At 44.3% G+C, this 21549-nt stretch overlaps 1 protein-coding gene across 5 annotated transcripts in view; it reads left to right on the top strand.

Annotated features, from left to right (window-relative positions):
- The window catches only part of XRCC6 (X-ray repair cross complementing 6), a 30437-nt gene that overhangs the window by 5019 nt on the left and 3869 nt on the right, over positions 1 to 21549 (top strand). For 3 of the 5 annotated variants that reach the window (XM_058741172.1, XM_058741173.1, XM_058741170.1), the window contains exons 2-11: positions 600 to 683; positions 5592 to 5704; positions 10379 to 10517; positions 10737 to 10991; positions 11561 to 11744; positions 14054 to 14240; positions 15477 to 15645; positions 16360 to 16521; positions 18704 to 18833; positions 19756 to 19856. In XM_058741172.1, coding sequence (XP_058597155.1) covers positions 608 to 683; positions 5592 to 5704; positions 10379 to 10517; positions 10737 to 10991; positions 11561 to 11744; positions 14054 to 14240; positions 15477 to 15645; positions 16360 to 16521; positions 18704 to 18833; positions 19756 to 19856 — 1516 coding nt within the window. In that variant the 5' untranslated portion in view covers positions 600 to 607. Of the gene's footprint in view, position 1; positions 684 to 5591; positions 5705 to 10378; positions 10518 to 10736; positions 10992 to 11560; positions 11745 to 14053; positions 14241 to 15476; positions 15646 to 16359; positions 16522 to 18703; positions 18834 to 19755; positions 19857 to 21549 lie in introns of those variants that run through there. The other 2 variants (XM_058741171.1, XM_058741175.1) reach the window with 2 other exon arrangements.

Below are 21549 nucleotides of genomic sequence, written 5' to 3'. Positions count from 1 at the left end.
GCGTGCATTGCTTTCCGGCCAGGGCTGCCCTCGGCCTGCTTCGCTCTCTGAGTCTTGCGCGTCCTTCTAGCCTTACCACGGAGCAGGGCCAGCACAAAGCGTGCGGACCTGCGTGGTAGAGACAGTTTCTGGCCCCAGTTCCGTCTTCCGTAGGGGGCGGCACCTGGCCTTTGAGGCCCACCTACGTTTGAGACTCCGCTGGGCGTGGCTGGAGGAGGCGTTGGGGGAGATTTTTGGGCGTGATGTAGAGTAGTGGGTTCGCTGGAGGACGGAGTATTCTGGAGCAGGAATATCGTATGTCCAGCTGGTGCCGGAGGCCAGACGGGACCTCCAGGTTGGGCTGCCCCAGCACACCAATCAGAGGACCACCCGGGCCACCACCAGCCCAAAAAAGGCCCTAAGGGATAGTTGCAGTGAAGCTGCTGCTGGAATGATGCCCGTGACTAATGGATCTCAATCACTGAGAGATCTGGAGGCAGCAGGATCCGCTTCCACATTCCTCACGAATAATCTCGAGACTTTAGGAGCCTAGGATTCGATATCTTTTAGGTTTAAATTTGCTTGTTACTGATCATAACTTTCTTTCACCGGGTGAACAGTAAACGCTATGTCAGGTTGGGAGTCTTATTACAAAAACGAAGGCGATGAAGAAGAAGAAGAGGAAGAGGGCCTTGAAGCAGGTGGTAAGTGGTTTTAACCTTTGCTGTTCTGTGTGTAAGAAAGCCTTTCCCTGTCTGTTTCTGCTGTTTCATGGCTCACCCTTCTCTCCCCAGTGTCCAGTGCTTTCTCCCTTTGAACTTTGCAGAACTACCCTAGACTCTTTTATTCAGATTCTGCTCTAGTCTATGGGACATTCTTAGCCTTGAACTTTTTACTGGGTACTGGTAGCTTGACATCTGTTAGCTCCAATAACTGACCCCGAACATTGGTATCCTTTGAGTCGCTTTAGGTGGCCCAGGTAAGACCCTTCCTCACCCAGAAAAGTTATTTTACTCATTGTAGGACCTCAGTAGTAATACAGTAGTACTGTAGTACTACAGTAACTGCAGCAACCAAAGAGAAAACATTAGCAACACAGTTATAAGAGTCATTCCCTCGCTATAGCCTCCAGGTTTGGGAGTATATGTTCAGACAAGACAGTAAGACAAAGGATAAACGAAGAGAAATAAGGGGTACATGTAATCTACATACTGGTTGATTTAAGTCCTGGGTAAGAACATTTTAAAGTGTTTTTACTAAAAGTGAGAAACAGGGGCACCTGGGTGGCTCAGTTGGTTAAGTGTCTGACTTTGGCTCAGGTCATGATCTCACCCTTGGTGAATTTGAGCCCCACATCTGGCTCACTGCTGTCAGTTTGGAGCCTGGAGCCTGCTTTGGATCCCTTGTCCCCCTCTGTCTCTCTGCCCCTCCCCCTGCTCACATTCTCTCTCTCAAAAATGAATAAACATTTAAAAAGTAAATAAAGGGGTACCTGGGTGGCTCGGTTGGGCGACTGGCTTCGGCTCGGGTCATGATCTCACAGTTTGTGAGTTCGAGCCCCGTGTCGGGCTCTGTGCTGACAGCTCAGAATCTGGAGCCTGCTTCGGATTCTGTGTCTCCCCCTCTCTCTGCCCCTTCCCTGCTCATGCTCTGTGTCTGTCTCTCCGTAATAAATAAATGTTTAAAAAAAAAAAAAAGTTGCATTCTCTACTGACCGAGCCAGCCAGGCACCCTATTTTTTTTTTAAACATATATACACAGAGAATCTTTTTTTTTTTTTTTAAATATGGATATTTCTAGAAAGTATAGTGCTATGTGAAATAAGTCAGATAAAGACAAATACTATATGATTTCACTCTTAGAATTCAAGAAAGAAAACAAATGAATAAAGAAAAAAAGAGACAAATAAGAAAACAAACTCTTAAGTATAAAGAAGCAACTGATGGTTATCAAAGGGGAAGTATGTGGGGGCATGGTGAAATAGGTGAAATAGGTGATGGGGATTAAAGACTACACTTATCATGATGAGCACTGAGTAATGTATAGAATTGTTGAATCACTATATTGTATACTTGAACCTAAAATAACACGGTATGTTAGCCATACTGGAATTAAATAAAAAGTAAAAATCACACCAGTAGAATGTAAACATGAAATTCACGTAACTATTTGCTTTTGAAACCGTCTATTAGTACGCAGCAATCAACTGGTCAAGCGTGAGCTCTTTGTGGGGCCTGACACTGCTCTTGGCAATGGGGTAAACAAAGTCCTTTTGAGGATCTTGCCAGGCCAAGGAGTAGATAAGTTAATGCCAAGTATTGATAAGGGCAGTGACAAAGATAAAATTAGCATTTCGTAATAGAGAATGAATGGTACTGATTTAGCTAGGGTGGTCAGGGAAGGCTTCTCTGAAGAAAGTGGTGTCTAAGTTAAAACCTGAATAAACGTTCTTGTCGAAAAAAGTATATTTGAAGTTATAGCACCTTCTATAACTATAGAAGACTATAAGTCTTCTAAGGTAGACCAGATAGTATAAAAAAATCAGCTCTGATAATTCAAAAAATCTGTGAAAATTCAACTAAACATCACTAGTAATGTTATTATTTATTGTATAAATAGCGAGGAGTATCTGCTTGATTTTTTTTTTTTTTTTAATTTTTTTTTTTTCTCAACATTTTTTATTTATTTTTGGGACAGAGAGAGACAGAGCATGAACGGGGGAGGGGCAGAGAGAGAGGGAGACACAGAATCGGAAACAGGCTCCAGGCTCCGAGCCATCGGCCCAGAGCCTGACGCGGGGCTCGAACTCACGGAGCGCGAGATCGTGACCTGGCTGAAGTCGGACGCTTAACCGACTGCGCCACCCAGGCGCCCCTGCTTGATTTTTTTTTAATTTTTAATTTTAATTTTATTCTTTTTAACATTTACATCCAAATTAGTTGGCATATAGTGCAACAATGATTTTGGGAGTAGATTCCTTAGTGCCCCTTCCCCATTTAGCCTATCCCCCCCTCCCACACCTCCTCCTGTTAACCTTTGTTCTCCGGAGATATTTATGAGTCTCTTATGTTTTGTCCCCCTCCCTGTTTTTATGTTATTTTTGTTTCCCTTATGTTCCCTTATGTTCATCTGTTTTGTCTCTTAAAGTCTTCATATGAGTGAAGTCATATGATATTTGTCTTTCTCTGACTGACTAATTTCACCCAGCATAATACCCTCCAGTTCCATCCACATAGTTGCAAATGGCAAGATTTCATTCTTTTTGATTGGAGTAATACTCCATTGTATATATACACCACATTTTCTTTATCCATTCATCCATCAATGGACATTTGGGCTCTTTCCATCCTTTGGCTATTGTCGATAGTGCTGCTATAGACATGGGGGTGCATGTGTCCCTTCGAAACAGCACACCGGTATCCCTTGGATAAATGCCTAGTCGTGCAATTGCTGGGTCGTAGAGTAGGTCTATTTTTGGTTTTTTGAAGAACCTCCATACTGTTTTCCAGAGTGGCCGCACCAGCTTGCATTCCCATATACACAGAGAATCTTAAGCTTATATACACAATTTTGAGTTCTGCCTTTTTTCCTTAATGAATTACAGATATATTTTTCCATGTAATTATGTATATGTTGTCTTTATAAGTCATTTTAAACGTACTATAATTTATTCAGTCTGCCTCCTGTTAAACATTTTAGTTTTGTTTTGTTTTGTTTTTTAATATATTTTTTAGTTTATTTGTTTATTTTGAGAGAGTGAGAGAGAGATCAGGGGAGGGTCAGAGAGAGAGGGAGAGAGAGAAGACTCCAGACAGGCTCTGCTCTGTCAGCGTGGAGCCAGATGCAGGGCTTGAACCCACAGACTGTGAGATCATGTCCTGAACTTAAACCAAGAACTGGATGCTCAACCATTGAGCCTCCCAGGTGCCCCCATTTTAGTTATTTTCAATTTTTAAAAAATTTTTTAAAGTTTATTTTTGTGAGAGAGAGAGAGAGAGAGAGAGAGAGTGAGTATGAGTGGGGAGAGGGGCAGAAGGAGATAGGGAGACACAGAATCTGCAGCAGGCTCCAGGCTCTGAGCTGTCAGCTCGGAGCGCCGGATGTGGAGCTCGAACCCACGAACTGTGAGATGGTGATCTGAGCCAAAGTCGGATACTCACCCGACTGAGCCACCCTGGTGACCCAATTTCTTTTTTTCTCCCCAGTACTTCTATTTTTATTTTAAAACTTTTCTTTTCTTCTTCTTTTTTTTTAATGTTTATTTATTTTTGAGAGGAAAGAGAGCACAAGTTGGGGAGGGGCAGAGAGAAGGAGACCCAGAATCTGAAGCAGGCTCCAGGCTCAGAGCTGTCAGTGCAGAGCCCAACGCAGGGCTCAAATCCATGAACTGTGAGATCATGACCTGAGCCGAAGTCAGACGCTTAACTGCCTGAGCCACCCAGGCGCCCCAGTTATTTTCAATTTCTTACTTTAATAAGCAACACTGTGGACAATTCTGCATAAGGGATTTTTCATATCTTATGTTCTTTAGATTGCTAAGAGGTAGAATTCACTGGGTCAAGGTAGAATTTTTGTTTAGGGGTCTTGACCCATAATCATGTTGTTTTACAGATGGGCAATTACATTTATTGTATTAGAAAGCAGCAGTGTCAAAAAGGGAGACAACCAGATATTTTATGTGTTTGTTTTTTTTTTTTAAAAAACTAAACATTGCCTATGATGCCAAAAAAGGGATTAGGAAACTTGAATCTGACGAAGCCTCTCGAGGTCCTCAGTAGAAAAGACAGAGGACTGTGTCTGTCTACACCAAAAGAATGCAGTCAGCAAAATCCATAATGTGGAAAACTGTACATAACACAACATTCTGGTTCTTCAACAAATAAGTTATAAGACACAAAAGATGGAAGGGGTATCTATAGATTAAGAGGCTTCAAAAACATTTTTTTTTTTTTCGAGTCAAAACTAGTGTTTAGGAATGTTCACTTGGGGGTGCCTGGGTGGCTTAGTAGGCTTAGTGTCCGCCTTGGGCTCAGCTCATGATCTCATGGTTCATGGGTTCGAGCCCCCCATTGGGCTCTGTGCTGACAGCTTGGACGGAGCCTGGAGCCTGTTAAAGACTCTCTATTTCCTTCTCTCTCTCTGCCCCTCCCCTCCTCAAAAATAAATAAACACTAACAAAAAAATTTAGACAGGAATGTTCACTTGGACGATAAAACTATAAAGAAAGTAAGGAAATGATTATTAAAAATCAGGATAGGGGCGCCTGGGTGGCGCAGTCGGTTAAGCGTCCGACTTCAGCTCAGGTCACGATCTCGCGGTCCGTGGGTTCGAGCCCCGCGTCGGGCTCTGGGCTGATGGCTCAGAGCCTGGAGCCTGCTTCCGATTCTGTGTCTCCTTCTCTCTCTGCCCCTCCCCCCTTCATGCTCTGTCTCTCTCTGTCTCAAAAATAAACAAACGTCAAAAAAAAAAATTAAAAAAAAATCAGGATAGTGGTTACTCTTGGGAGGAGAGTGGGCATTGTAATGGGATTTTTTCTATTTTATATGAATAATAATAAACATCATAAATATGAGCACAAGAGCAAACATTTTCTCCTGTTTTTTCCCCCATAGGAGAATATACATATTCAGGAAGAGACAGTTTGATTTTTTTGGTTGATGGTTCTAAGGCCATGTTTGAATCTCAGAGTGAAGTTGAACTGACTCCTTTTGACATGAGCATCCAGGTAAGACTACCTTTTATATAATTTAAAAAAAGAAATGAAAGAAAAAATTATTAACACCACTTTAAAAATTATGCACTCTGAAAATTTGTTGGTGAATGATAATTAGTGGTTAGCTTCCCAGGAATGCTACCTATACTCTGAGATAAAAAAGGGTAGCAGTGCTGGAGAACAGGCCTGTTTTATTTTGTGTTTGAAGTTCAGACCCTAGTAATACGTTGCTCCCACCTTCTGTGTTAGCTCTGGTAGCACAGGAAGGCTCCTCCTGTAGAGGTGTGAGTGTGAACGAAGAAAGAAAGTTTCAGCAGGTACGGTGTCAATATGAGTCTTCTTGTAATTGGTATTTGGAAGTTGAGTATTACCTGTGGTTGAAAAATACTACAACAAAAAGACAATCTAATTTAACAATGGACATAGACTTGGGGCACCTGGGTGGCTCAGTTGGTTAAGCGTCCTACTTCAGGACGCTCAGGTCATGATCTCGCGGTTCGTGGGTTCGGGCCCCACATCAGGCTCTGCTGACAGCTCAGAGCCGGGAGCCTGCTTCAGATTCTGTGTCCCCTTTCTCTCTGCCCCTCCTGCATGCGTGCTCTGTGTGTCTCTCTCTCTCCCTCTCTCTCAAAAATGAACATTAAAACATTTTTTAAGAAATGGGCATAGGACTTGAAAATACATTTCTCTAAAGATACACAGATGGCCAAGGAGCCCACAAAAAGACCCACAACATTTGTAGTTCTTAGAGAAAAGCAAATCGACACCACAGTGAGGTATCACAAGTCACTAGCATGGCTATAATATAGAGGGGAAAAAAAGGATACTAAGAAGTGTTGGGGGGCGCCTGGGTGGCTCAGTCAGTTAAGCATCCAACTTTGCTCAGGTCATGATCTCGCGGTTCGTGAGCTCGAGCCCCGTGTTGGGCTCTGTAATAACAGTTCAGAGCCTGGAGTCTGCTTTGGATTCTGTGTCTCCCCCTGTCTCTGCCTCTCCCCCGTTCATACTCTGTCTCTCTCTCTCAAAGATAAATCGTAAAACATTAATAAAATAAAATAAAATAAAATAGGTTCATTTGGGGATGCCTGGCTGGCTTATTCATTAAAGCATGAGACTCTTGATCTTGGAGTTGTAAGTTCAAATCCCATGTTGGGCATGGAGTCTGCTTTCAAATACAATGGTTAATTTTGTTATGTGAATTTTACCTCAAAAAAATTACCATTTCTTGGGGCGCTTGAGTGGCTCATTCGGTTAAGTGTCTGACTCTTAATTTCTGCTCAGGTCATGATCTCCTGGTTCATGAGTTCGAGCCCTGCATCAAGCTCCATAGTGATAGGGCAGAGCCTGTTTGGGATTTTCTCTCTGTCTGTCTCTCTTTGTCTCTGTCTCTCTCTCTGCCCCTCCCCTGCTCATGCGCCTGCCCTCTCTTTCTCTCTCTGTCTCCCTCTCTCTTTCTCTCTCTCTGTCAAAATAAACTTAAAAAAAAAAAAAAAAAGAATAAAACAAAAGATTACCATTTCTTTATACAGAAGAATTACAAAGACTTCTTGTATATCTTATATTTTTAGAGTTTGGAACCAAACAGAAGCTTCTCATTTTCTAATTTGTATACAAGCAGTTCTTGTTTTGGGCAAATCAGAATATCTTGCATCTAGAAAAAAATGAGAACAGTCCTTAACTTTAACTTTAAAGCAGCGTTTTTCAGAATCACACACAGGGCCAGCACAGATTGCAGGGACTTACCCCACAATCAGAATTTCTGATTCTGTAAAAGTCTAGTGCTGGGACCAAGAATTTGCCTTTCCAGCAAGTTCCCAGGTGATGCTGCTGTTACTAGCTTGGAGATTACTCTTTGAGGAGCATTGCTTTAACCTTTTTTGGACTCATGGGCCTCTCTGAGGATATGATGACAGCTGTGTACCCTCTCTTCAAAAAGATACAGTCATAGTTCTACATGTAATTTCAAAGGGTTTTTAGAAACCTTGATGCCTGAGTAACATGCCGCTGACTGTGCAGAGCCTGCTTGGGACTCTGTCTCTCTCTGCCCCTCCCCTGCTCTCTCTCTTAAAAATAAATAAATTCAAACTTAAAAAAATGTTTTAGAAACCTCAATGCCTAAAGAACCCTTTTTGTCTGCGCCCCCCTCAAAAATAAACATAAAAAAAGAACCCAGAATAAAATGTAGTATCGTATAGCATATAATTGAGACATTCACGGATGAGTATAATGTATTTAATAAGCAATGAAAAAACATTTCCTCAAATTCTTTTTTTTTTTTCTTAATTCTTAGAACCTAAAAGAAGCCCTCACAGATTTTTGTAAACGTTTATAGGCTCCTCAAAGTAGATTAAAAGTCATTGGGATGAGGGGCGCCTGGGTGGCTCAGTCAGTTAAGCGACTGATTCTTGATCTCTGCTCAGGTCTTGATCTCAGTGTCATGAGTTCAAACCCTGTGTTGGGCTCTGTGCTGGGTGTGAAGCCTACTTAAAAAAAAGAGTTATGGGGATGAAAAATACAGCATAGGGGGAATATAGTTATGGTAATAGCATTATATGGTGACAGATGGTAGCTACACTTGTGAGCAAAGCATAATGTGTAGACTTGTCACGTGACTATGTCGTACACCTGGAACTGCTGTAACATGTCAACTATACTTCAATAAAAAGATAATAGATTAAAATACTTACAGGAGTAACTCCTTGCGATGCAGATTGTTGTCAGTGAGTAGACACAGTTTAAGTTCTGCATTTGTTATTTATTTATTATTAATTTTTTTTTTATGTTTTATTTTTTATATTTGAGAGAGAGACAGAGACAGCGAGTAGGGGAGGGGCAGAGAGACGGAGACAGAGAATCTGAAGCAGGCTCCAGGCTCCTCCGAGCTGTCAGCACGGAGCCCGACCTGGGGCTGGGACTCGCAAACCATGAGATCGTGACCTGAGCCCAAGTCAGACACTTCACTGACTGAGCCACCCGGGCGCCCCTTAAGTTCTGCGTTTAGGGAGAGAATTACTTTTTTTTTTTTTTTTTTAAATTTTTTCAACATTTTTTATTTATTTTTGGGACAGAGAGAGACATAGCATGAACGGGGGAGGGGCAGAGAGAGAGGGAGACACAGAATCGGAAACAGGCTCCAGGCTCCGAGCCATCAGCCCAGAGCCTGACGCGGGGCTCGAACTCACGGACCGCGAGATCGTGACCTGGCTGAAGTCGGACGCTTAACCGACTGCGCCACCCAGGCGCCCCGGGAGAGAATTACTTTTGAGGAAGTCTGGGTAGAGTCTTCAGCCAGGCATGGGGGCAGGTTGGGGGTGTCGCCGTGGTCTCTCTATTTCTCAGCTCTGCACATTCAGAAACTTCATGTCAATGCCTCCCAGAATTAAGTAGGTCAAAGGACTGACCAGCTGTTATGAGACCCTGATTTACTCGATGCTGGCCTTAGTTTCTTTTCTCATTTATCTATTTATTTTAAAGATTTTAGTTTTAAGTAATCTCTCTTTTTTTTTTTTTTAATTTTTTTTTCAACGTTTTTTATTTAGTTTTTGGGACAGAGAGAGACAGAGCATGAACGGGGGAGGGGCAGAGAGAGAGGGAGACACAGAATCGGAAACAGGCTCCAGGCTCCGAGCCATCAGCCCAGAGCCCGACGCGGGGCTCGAACTCACGGACCGCGAGATCGTGACCTGGCTGAAGTCGGACGCTTAACCGACTGCGCCACCCAGGCGCCCCAGTTTTAAGTAATCTCTACACCCAACGAGGGGCTCGAACCTACAACCCTGAGGTCAAGAGTTGCGAGCTCTACCGACTGAGCCAGCCAGGTGCCCTGACGCCGACCTTAGTTTAAATGGGTAGATAGGACTTTCCTGGAATACTGGTGTACTTAATTGTGTAATGAAGCACATTTATTCCAGAAGATGCTGTTAGGAAAAAAAATGCTGTTAGTAGTTATGGACTTATTGTTGGGTCACATCTAATTATTGTTAGCCTAACCTTTTATATACGTAATTATTTATGTATGTAAATTCTGTTTCTTGGTATCAAGCTACTTGAGGGATGGGATCATCCCTTTACTTTATTTTATTTATTTATTTTTTTAATTTTTTTTTTTAACGTTTATTTATTTTGAGACAGAGAGAGACAGAGCATGAACGGGGAGGGGCAGAGAGAGAGGGAGACACAGAATCGGAAGCAGGCTCTAGGCTCTGAGCCATCAGCCCAGAGCCCGACACGGGGCTCGAACTCACAGACCGTGAGATCATGACCTGAGCTGAAGTCGGACGCTTACCGACTGAGCCACCCAGGCGCCCCATCCCTTTACTTTACTAACTCAGTCAGTTAAGTAAATGGCATTAGTGGGACTCACATCCAGATTTTCTGATTCCAATACTGAGCTGTTTTTCCCCCTTATAGCAGAATTTCCTCCCCGAGTATATGTTTTAATTCTCTGATTTCTTATGGTAGGAACTGCTTATACTTCTGTTATCTACTTACCACACTCTGCCTTCTGTTATAGTGTAATATATATGCCCATCCCTCTCACTGATTCATGACTTTCCTGAAGATACGGGTCATTCCTTAACCTAATGCCATGTATAAATTCACCTACGACGTGCAAGGCACTTATGGAGCTTAATTTTAGTGGTGAGTAGTCAAGTATTAATCGGATTTTATTTTGATTTTTATCAGTGTATCCAGAGTGTGTATACCAATAAGATCATAAGCAGTAATCAAGATCTCTTGGCGGTGGTGTTCTATGGTACTGAGAAAGATAAAAATTCAGTGAATTTCAAAAATATTTACGTCTTACAGGAGTTGGATAATCCAGGTCAGTAGTATTCTAAGATCAGCTTTTCCCTTACATTGGAAGGTCACTACCCTGAACAAAGAGGGGCGTGGAGAAGGAGGTAGATCCTGGGTTGAGGACTTTGTGGGTTAAACACCTCCGGGGTGAGAATAGGACCCTAGGCTCTTCTTTTAGCCTTACCAAAGCAGCACTGACACTATTCTGATTTTTCTGCCCGTTTGACTTCCTGTCTCTGATCAGGTGCTAAGCGAGTGCTTGAGCTTGACCAGTTTAAGGGGGAGCAGGGGAAAAAACATTTCCAAGATCTCATTGGCCATGGATCTGACTACTCACTAAGTGAAGTGCTGTGGGTCTGTGCCAACCTCTTTAGCGATGTCCAGGTCAAGATGAGCCATAAGAGGATCATGCTGTTCACCAATGAAGATGACCCCCATGGCAATGACAGTGCCAGAGCCAGCCGGGCCAGGACCAAAGCTGGGGATCTCCGTGACACAGGTTGGCATTTTCCCTGATCTTTTAAGTTGGCACTTAATCTTACTACTTCTCTATAGATGATGTCAAACATTTGCTTTTCACCATTCAGAGTGAAATAAAAGAATAAAATGAAGTTACACAGGTATAACATTCCTGCTAAAAATAACTAGGCCATTAACTTTCTTTTTTTCTTAAGTTTATTTATTTATTTTGAGAGAGACAGAAACAGCTCAAGTGGAAGAGGGGCAGAGAGTGAGGGAGAGAGAGAGAGAGAGAGAGAGAGAATCCCAAGCAGGCTCTGCAATGCAGGGCTCGAACTCACGAAACTATAAGATGACGACCTGAAACCAGGTGCCCTTAGACCATTGGCTTTCTGAAGGGCTCCACTAGAGTGAGCTTTTCTTGACTTTTCATGCTACCAGGCGTGGCAGTGGTTTGAATAAGTTGTCATTATAGCAGCTGACTCCCTTTAAGTCCTGAAAACGTTAATAATCCCACTAGTTCTTTGCATATTTGAGCTCAACTGAAAAAAATTCTCACTTGATGAAAACTGTTTGTTTTCCCCTCACTTTTGGCTGTCCTTGCCCCAGGTATCTTCCTGGACTTGATGCACCTGAAGAAACGTGGGGGCTTTGACATATCCTTGTTCTACCGAGATATCATCAGCATAGCAGACGATGAGGACCTAGGGGTTCACTTTGAAGAGTCGAGCAAGCTGGAAGACCTGTTGAGGAAGGTTCGGGCCAAGGAGAACAAGAAGCGCATGCTCTCCAGGTATGCTCGAACCTGGGCTAGTTGCCCACAAGTCCCCTACTTAATCTTAAGCACCGCAGTGCCTTGACCTCCTTGAATACTTACCTCTGGGCTGTGCCTCACTGTCTTCCTCTAAAACACTTGCTTTACTTCGGGATGGACAAGCTGTTTGCTTCTTTTTCTCTGGAAAGAGCTAGTATGCTAGTTTTGCAAAATAACACAGCTCTCTGTTTGCTTGGGGTAAACAGTTGTGGCCTAATGCTGTCCTCAGTTGCATGCATTAGTATACCGTCTGCTTTCTTCTCCTCTGTAAATTGTGGATAACAGCAATACCTAATATAGAGCAAAAACTCAGAAAGTGCTAGTTATTTTCTCTGTTGTTAAGTTATTCTGATTTCTTATAAACCTGAGACCAATAGGAACCAGATTGTTAGATTATCTTCTTTTTTTCTTTTCTTTTCAACGTTTTTTTTTTTTTTATTTTTTTTTTTTATTTTATTTTTGGGACAGAGAGAGACAGAGCATGAACGGGGGAGGGGCAGAGAGAGGGAGACACAGAACCGGAAGCAGGCTCCAGGCTCCGAGCCATCAGCCCAGAGCCTGACGCGGGGCTCGAACTCACGGATCGTGAGATCGTGACCTGGCTGAAGTCGGACGCTTAACCGACTGCGCCACCCAGGCGCCCCTCTTTTCTTTATTTATTTACTTAGAGAGAGAGAGACAGAGCATTAACAGGGGAGGGGCGGAGAGAGAGGAGAGAGAGAATCCCAAGCAGGCTCCTCACTGTCAGTGCAGAGCCTGACGTGGGGCCCAAACCCATGAACCATGAGATCATGACCTGAGTTGAGATCCAGAGTTGGACAGTTAACCAACTGAGCCACCTAGGCACCCTAGGTTATCTTTAGAGAGTGTTGGCATTAGAATCCTAAGGGCTCCCCTATGTTGTTTTCTGAAGGTTCACATCAGGCTTTCATTTTAGACTAGTTTCTACAACATACGAGAATATGACCATTGTAGTTTTTGAGCAGTTTTCAAGAGATTACTGACAATTCTACTAGAAAGCCCATGAGATTATTGTAGGAAAACCAGAAACCAGCTCATTGCCACAGCTGTAATATGGCAGTTGGCTCTCCTTTCCTCCTTAGGAATTTCTCCTTTTCTCAGACAAGCACCCTAGCATCTCTTCTCCCTTCCTGAAGTAGTGGAGTGTTGTTACTACAATTTGGAAATCTGGTACACATTTTGGTGGGGATGGCAGGGAGGGTAAAATAGTAATTAAACGTATAAGTCCTTGGGGCGCCTGGGCGGGTCAGTTGGTTGGCGTCCGACTTCAGCTCAGGTCATGATCTCGTGGTCCGTGAGTTCAAGCCCCGCGTCGGGCTCTGTGCTGACAGCTCAGAGCCTGGAGCCTGCTTCAGATTCTGTGTCTCCCTCTCTCTCTGCCCCTTCCCCACTCATGCTCTGTCTCTCTCTGTCTCAGAAATAAATAAACATTAAAAAAATGAACATGAAAAGAAAAACAGAAGATAATCTAACAATCTGGTTATTAGTTGTCTGTCCTCGGGGAAGTTAGATAACCTCTCTCTGAGCCTCATTGTTTTCAACTGTAAAAAAGGACAGTAATAAGGTTTTTGGGGGATAAACAACAGAAACTGGCTCTTGACTAATTTCAGATGTTATCAGCCTGAACAGGGTGATCAGTATAGGAACCAGGGTGGCACCAGGAATCCAGATAGCAAGAACTAATGACCGTGTCCTCAGGGTACCACTGTCATAAAGCATCCCCTGCAACCTTGTCCTTCCTTGGTCACCGCTTATGACCTAGACTGTCAGGAGAATAGGTCTGACTGCTTAAGCCTAGGCCAGATATGCCCACCACTTGGCCAGAGGAGAGTATAGTACTTTGATTAACATTCCCCCAAAACTGCAGTGGGGGAAGGGTGGTTCCCAAAGAAAAATTGGGGTTTCATTGTTAAAAGGGGGAGGGGATACTAGACACAAGCAGAAACAATAGATCATATAATACAGGGTTATTATGATGATTGAATGAGAAAATAGCTATAAAGTGATGGTACAGTGCTGGGCTCAAAAATAACCCTTATTTTTATTACAGTGCATTCTTTATCATTATTTTAAGTAGTTAACAATACTGAAACTAATTTTTGTGGTGTAGACCCTGAGGTAATGTTATAGCAAACTCCACTGTATTATTAAAATGTATTCTATTTATATTCTAAGAATTTGGATTATTGGAGAGAGTAGAATTTAGCTAGGAAAGCATAATCTCTCAGTCCCGTGTTTGTTTGTTTTTATACTTTTCTCTCCTCCAGCCTGAAGCTTAAACTCAGCAAAGATATAGCGCTCACTGTCGGCATTTATAATCTGGTCCAGAAGGCTTACAGACCTCCTCCAGTGAGACTTTATCGGGAAACCAATGAACCAGTGAAAACCAAGACCCGGACATTTAATGTAAACACAGGCAGTTTGCTTCTGCCTAGTGATACGAAGAGGTCTCAGGTAGGCCTGCTTTCTTACTGAGTTTTGTCACATTGAAGAGTCAATAGGGAGGGAGACACTGATCAGCCTAACTAGTTAAGTGTCTTTCATGTATGCATCTTTGTAGCTAAGCTGTTAAAGTACAAAGCCATTACTCTTTGGAACTATGGCATATAGATCTTTTTTTTTTTTTTTAATTTATTTTTTACATTTTATTTATCTTTGAGAGAGAGAGACAGAGCACAAGTGGGGGAGGGGCGAGAGAGAGGGAGACACAGAATCCAAAGCAAGCTCCGGGCTCTGAGCTGTCAGCACAGAGCCCGATGCTGGGCTTGAACCCATGAACCGTGAGATTATGACCTGAGCCGAAGTCAGTTGCTTAACCAACTGAGCCACCCACGTGCCCCTAGATCATCTTTTTTAAGAGACTTTATTTTTTTAATTATTTATCTTTTTTTAATAAATTTTCTTTAATGTTTATTTTTGAGAGAGAACACGAGTGGGGGAGGGGCAGAGAGAGAGGGAGACACAGAATCTGAAACAGGCTCCAGGCTCTGAGCTGTCAGCACAGAGCCCGACGTGGGGCTCGAACTCATGGACCGCGAGATCATGACCTGAGCCAAAGTCGGACGCTTAACCAACTGAGCCACCCAGGCACCCCTAAAGATTTTATTTTTAAGTAATCTCTATACCCAATGTAGGGCTTGAATTTACAACCCCAGGATTAAGGGTCACATGCTTCACCGGCTGAGCCAGCCAGGCATCTAGATCATTAATACCTTGAGAGCTAGAAAGTTAGAGCCAGTGTTTGAAAGAGATGTCAGTGGAAACTTTAGCCCTGACCACTCTGCATTCTGTTCTAATAGTTAAATTCCTTGCTTTAGAATCAACTAGGGAGATGAATGAAGGAAGTATGTTAGATGTAAACTGCACTTTTTTAGGGAGAGTTTTGGTTTTTGTTTCCCTTCCCCAAACGAAATTTTCTCCTATGCTTTGAAATGATACACGTATGCCTTTCGTAATCAGAAGGACAGACTGAGAACGCAGAACGTTGTCTTCCATCATTCTCTCATCTTTGTGCAATCTGAGGAATGATTTGATAGCTAAAATTAAAATCAAATGAGTCATCCTTTTTAATTGTACAAAATGTGGGAGAGAATCTGAGATTTTTTTTGCATAAGGTAAGGACCAACCAAGGATCAACTAAGTATCTCCACGTAGCCTCTTTATGTGGCCCTCGTGTTCCCCTTCCTTTAGATCTATGGGAATCGTCAGATTGTGCTAGAGAAAGAGGAAACGGAAGAGCTGAAACGGTTTGATGAACCGGGTTTGATTCTCATCGGTTTCAAGCCCTTGATAATGCTGAAGAAGCACCATTACCTGAGGCCCTCCCTATTTGTGTACCCGGAGGAGTCCCTGGTAAATGGTATGTGACTTCGATCAAGGGTAAATGAATGAGTAACAGAAGGTAGTTTACCGAGCGAGCTGCTTGCAAACTGGATAGGATGCCTTAAAGGGGGTATTTTGAAAGTGTTTCTGGTCAGATAAGCTTTGGAAATTTGGGACTAAACAAAGTTAAAGAGATTTCTTTAGGACCTATGATACACTGCTATGCATTGTGAGTATCCGGAGGGTGGTGGGGGAGATAGGGAATTAGTATTTTTAAAACTTACTTCCTATGGAATTCTTTCTTTGAGGCATCAGATACAGAGTTAACAAAGAAGAAAAACCAGTTTCTTCCTTCGTGTTGGCAATTAAAGATGATACGAATTAGGTCGTTGGGTCTGTGCTGTCCAGACCTCTATTCCTCTGTGCTGTAGCTAATGAACCCCCTGGATTTGACCTGATTGGCTTTCATTAGTAACTGGGGCTTACTTACATTGTCAGCCTAAATATAGTAAAAGTGAACTAATGTTAATAATTCACACCTCTAAATGGGGTATTCGAGGCATCTAATCCCTTTCTCTTCCCTTCTGTGCCTCTGCTGCTCGTCAGCTCTGGGCTTCTCACACCTTACTTGGTGAAGTATCACAAGCCCTTTTAAGAAAATGGGAGAGAAATTGTAGGCTTATAACATGAGCTACCAGGGAAAAAAGGAGACACTTTTGGGATGCAGATCCTTGGGCCGTTTGTTTTTTAGGGAGCTCAACTCTGTTCAGTGCTCTACTCACCAAGTGTCTGGAGAAGGAGGTCATGGCGGTGTGCAGATACACCCCCCGTCGGAACACCCCTCCTTATTTTGTGGTCTTGTTGCCACAGGAAGAGGAGCTGGATGACCAGAAAATTCAGGTGACTCCCCCAGGTATGTGGAAGAGATCCTTTCAGTGCTACTGAACTTTGCTCAGACTTTGGAATCACTCATAGGATTCCAACTCAGACCTCCTGAACCATAGTCTCCAGGAATGGGGCATTTGTGCATTTTCAGGGTTTCACAGATGACACAGATGCAGAGCCAGGTAAAGCTGCCAAATATGGTTGTGCAGTGCACAACATGTACAGCTGTACAAGGCAGCTCTACAGCCACAGTCAAGAATTGGCTGCATAGGGACTGTTGGCAGGTTAGTGACCAAGTTGATGGCTCACTGCTGATACTTTTCTTTACTAAAAGCAATTCTTTGGCACCCTTGAAATGTTCAAAAAAAAAATTTTTTTTTTAACGTTTATTTTTGAGACAGAGAGAGACAGAGCACGAACGGGGGAGGGGCAGAGAGAGAGGGAGACACAGAATCGGAAGCAGGCTCCAGGCTCTGAGCCATCAGCCCAGAGCCCGACGCGGGGCTCGAACTCATGGACCGCGAGATCGTGACCTGAGCCGAAGTCGGACGCTTAACCGACTGAGCCACCCAGGCGCCCCACCCTTGCAATGTTTAATGTTTGGTTCATTTTCTGCATACACCAAGGCAGTGATGTGTAGTAGAAAGACCATGGGTTTTGATGTCATACTTGACCATATCTTACTCTTTTAAAAAAATTTTTTTTTTTTAACGTTTTATTTATTTTTGAGACAGAGAGAGACAGAGCATGAGCAGGGGAGGGTCAGCAAGAGGGAGACACAGAATCTGAAACAGGCTCCAGGCTCTGAGCTGTCAGCACAGAGCCCGACGCGGGGCTCGAACTCACGGACCGCGAGATCATGACCTGAGCCGAAGTCGGCCGCCCAACCGACTGAGCCACCCAGGCGCCCCGACCATATCTTACTCTTATGTGTGGAAAAGTTTACTTTCTTTTGTTTCAGGCCCGTCTCTGCCACACATCACCTGGCTAACTTGGGCAAATAATTTTAACTTTTCTGTTTATATTCCTTGCCTGTAAAGATGAGAATTCTGGAACACCTTTCCCTTCAGGTTGTTTCACATTTGAAATAAGTTAATAAACGTACAAGGGCCTAGCCCAAAGTAGCCAAGAGAAGGTAGTCTTCTTTCTTTTTTAGCCACATTAATAGAAATGAATTTTGTGGAGAGCCTAAGTCAATTAAGCGTCCGCCTCTTGATTTCAGCTCAAGTCATGATCTCACAGTAGTGAGACTGAGCCCCACGTCGGGCTGCGTGCTGACCGCTCAGATCCTGTTTGGGATTCTCTCTCCCTCTGTCTCCTCTCCCCTGCTTGTTCTCTCAAAAATAAATGGATGAACATTAAAAAAAAAAAAAGAAGAAGAGATCCCAACTTTTTTTTTTTTAATGAACTTTATAAAGTAACTCTTTGAATATGTTATATCTCTAGCCCTGGTTGTCAAAATGCTGAGGAATAGCTTTGCATATCAGTTAGTAAGCTCTTGTCTGTCAGCTCCAAATTCCTCCTGTTAGGCTCTGTGCTGTCAAGGCCGAGACTCTCCAACTCGGGTTCCTCCTTTGCCAGCTGGCTCGCAATGAGGCTCTGTCAATAGTGAGTGCTTAGAGCGAGACTGTAGGGCAGAGGAGAGCAGAGGGACTTGCTCCTTCCTCTTGCTCAGTGTCGTGGGCATTGCTAGCAAGGGCCCCTCACCTGGCGGCAGCAGTTGGTTCCAGCCTAGATTTTGCCGCCTTTTGGAACCTGACAGAAAACTGGAACAAGATCGGCCTGATAACCCTTCCTCTTTACTTTTTGCGTGTGGAGGCGGTGGGGGAACAGAGGGGAGAGGCTGAGGCTCAGAGGAGGGCCTGATGGAGCTGGGTCTCAGCCCTCCAGGGAGGGGGCACTGTCTAGCTGGCCCTGGGTGTGTCCAGAAAGCTGGAGACTGGATCCAGCTGCTGCTGGCCCATGAAGAGCCCTGGCCGGGCCACTGCCGGCAGGAACTGCCGGCAGGTATGGGAGGCTCCCGCCTCCCTCTCTGTTCTGGAGGCTGCTAATGGGAATCAGCTGATAGAGGAGAAACAGGGCCGGCAGGGTCCCAGCCCCAGCATCACGGGACGTAGAAGGGTGAGTGTGAAGTTGAGAGACAAATGACGACTCCACGACTGAAACCGTTTGTTGAGTCAAATCTTGGGAAACTAATGTCCTTTCTTCAGGCTTCCAGCTTGTCTTCTTACCCTATGCCGACGATAAACGGAAGGTGCCCTTTACTGAAAAAGTCATGGCAAATCCAGAGCAGATAGACAAGATGAAGGCCATTGTTCAGAAGCTCCGTTTCAATTACAGGTGAGTCGTGGGTTAGTGTCAGGCCTTGTTCCGGAACTGTCTCCTGGGGTGAGAGGATTATTTTACTCCCATGCTGCTGCTGAGCGTGGGAAGAAAAAGTATTCAGTTTCTTTCTCTCCATCTCCTACCACCTCTCCTTCGTCTTTTCTTTTTTTTGTTGTTTTTTTTTTTTGTTTTTTTTAACTTCCATGGCTCTGCCTTCTCCATTTCTCCCTCTGCCCACAGCTTCCAGTGACAGACAGATGGGCAGGGATTGTTAGCTTTTAAGTCAGCTTTTAGGGGCACCTGGGCGGCTCAGTCCGTTAAGCGTCTGTCTTCGGCTCAGGTCATGATCTCACGGTTCGTGGGTTCAAGCCCCGCGTCAGGCTCTGTGCTGACAGCTCACAGCTTCAGATTCTGTGTTTCCCTCTCTCTCTGCCCCTTCCCTGCTCGCGCTCTGTCTCTCTCTGCCTCTTAAAAATAAATAAAGTGTTAAAAAAATTTTTTTTAATATTATTATGTTTATTTGTGAGAGACAGAGGGAAACAGAGCACATGCAGGGGAGGGGCAGAGAGGGAGGGAGACACAGAATCCGAAGCAGGCTCTGGGCTCTGAGCTGCCAGCCCAGAGCCTTATGTGGGGCTCGAACTCACAAACTGTGAGATCATGACCTGAGCCGAAGTCAGACGCTTAACTGACTGAGCCACCCAGGCACAACCCCCCCCCCCCCCACCAATTTTTTTTTGATCGGCTTTTGGATTCCAATAAATTGGAAATTGGAGAGAGAAAAGTTGATTCCAGAGACAAGACTCCCAGCTGTTTTATCTGGGCTCTTTTCCTCAGCTGACCCTGGGCCTGTGGTATCTCAGTCGGGTTTATTTAATTTTATTATTATTTTTTAATGTTTAAATGCTTCAATTTATTTATGTTACTGTTTTACTAGAAGTGACGCCTTTGAGAACCCAGTGCTGCAGCAGCACTTCAGAAACCTGGAGGCCCTGGCTTTGGATTTGATGGAGCCTGAACAGTCAGTGGATTTGACATGTAAGAAGACTGGGACTGAGCTCTTTCCATGGGAGGTTTTCATAACGGTTTCACTCTGGACTGGAAATACGGATGCGTTTTCTAGTATCCTGCAAAGACTCAACCTCGTTTTTCCAGCCTTCTTTGAGAGATTTTCTAGACCAGCATAGACTGTCTCAGAAGAGATTTGGCTCATTCTGCCGTAAGAGGAGGAGAGTGTGCCAGGCTTCTGCAACCTGCCTTTGAACCAGGCCCCCTCATGACTACATGTTGGTAAAAGTAAAAAAAAAAAACAACAAAAAACCTATAACATTTATTGAGCGCTTACTGTGTGCCAGGCACTCTTTGTCCTAGCTGTTGACTCATCCAATTCTGGTAACTATGAGGTAGGCACCGTTGTCCTTATTTATTTATTTTTTTTTATTTTTTTAAGAATCAACGTTTTTTATTTATTTTTGGGACAGAGAGAGACAGAGCATGAACGGGGGAGGGGCAGAGAGAGAGGGAGACACAGAATCGGAAACAGGCTCCAGGCTCCGAGCCATCAGCCCAGAGCCTGACGCGGGGCTCGAACTCACGGACCGCGAGATCGTGACCTGAGCTGAAGTCGGACGCTTAACGGACTGAGCCACCCAGGCGCCCCCCGTTGTCCTTATTTAATAGAGAAGGTAGTAATTCTCCAAGGCACTACGTAGTGAGCGGTGGATCCAGGTTTAGAATCCAGTGCGTCTGGCCCAGAGCCCTCGCTCTGCACCGCTGTGTTTCCTGTCTCTCCATCAGACTGTAGGCTCTGCCTCAGAAGATCCTTGTCACCCAGCATCGGGGAGATTTGCCTGGCCGCCTCGGTTGAGCTCTGAGCTCGCTGCCAGTCCCTTTCTTGATTGTGGTTCTCTTATGTATTTCATAAGAGGACACACACAGTTTAGTGATACAGGTAAATATCAGCTGGGCAACAGATGGGATTTAATGAAGGCTCTTAACAGAGGTTGAAAAGATCAGAACAATTAGTGTGGCCTGCTGAGCTTCCAGTTATTATTATTTAAAAAAAAATTTTTTTTAATGTTTATGTTTGAGAGAGACAGAGCGTGAGTGGGGGAGGGGCAGAGAGAGAGGGAGACACAGAATCTGAAACAGGCTCCAGGCTCTGAGCCGTTGGTACAGAGCCTGACGCGGGGCTCGAACTCACGGTGAGATCGTGACCTGAGCCGAAGTCGGACGCTTAACCGACTGAGCCACCCAGGCGCCCCGATACTGTTCTTATAAGCTATTGACACCGTCTCGGTCCTGACTGTCAGGAAGTGCTCAAAACACAGTTGTTCCCCTTTATTCCACAGCGTTCTCTCTCTTCCTCACCGGGGCCTTGGCCTCTTCCATTCTGGCTCCTGTCCTGTAATTGTACTGCAAGTTGTGTTTGCTCTTCCTGCCTCTATTTTCAAAACAGTTTTGGCTGCTCTGACGTTTCCTATAACTCCAGGGGCTCAGGTTTCTGTCCTCAGCCCCGCTGCTCTCCCTTTCTGTTGGTTATCTTGTCTGCTCCCCCAGCCTGCTGTATCCCTCATGTCTGTGACCCCCGAGCCTGTCTCCAGCCATACCCTTCGTCCCGGGCTCTGGCCGGAACTGCAGCTGCCTGGTGATGGCTGCTGCAGGCCCCAGGTGTCCCACCGCTCAGACACCTGCCCCCTTTGACGCTTGTTCTTTTCTGTTCTTCACTCGT

Source organism: Neofelis nebulosa, chromosome 8 (assembly GCF_028018385.1).
Source record: "Neofelis nebulosa isolate mNeoNeb1 chromosome 8, mNeoNeb1.pri, whole genome shotgun sequence".
In the NCBI taxonomy this organism is placed as follows: domain Eukaryota; kingdom Metazoa; phylum Chordata; class Mammalia; order Carnivora; family Felidae; genus Neofelis; species Neofelis nebulosa.
This window is presented reverse-complemented; position numbering and strand designations above follow the sequence as displayed.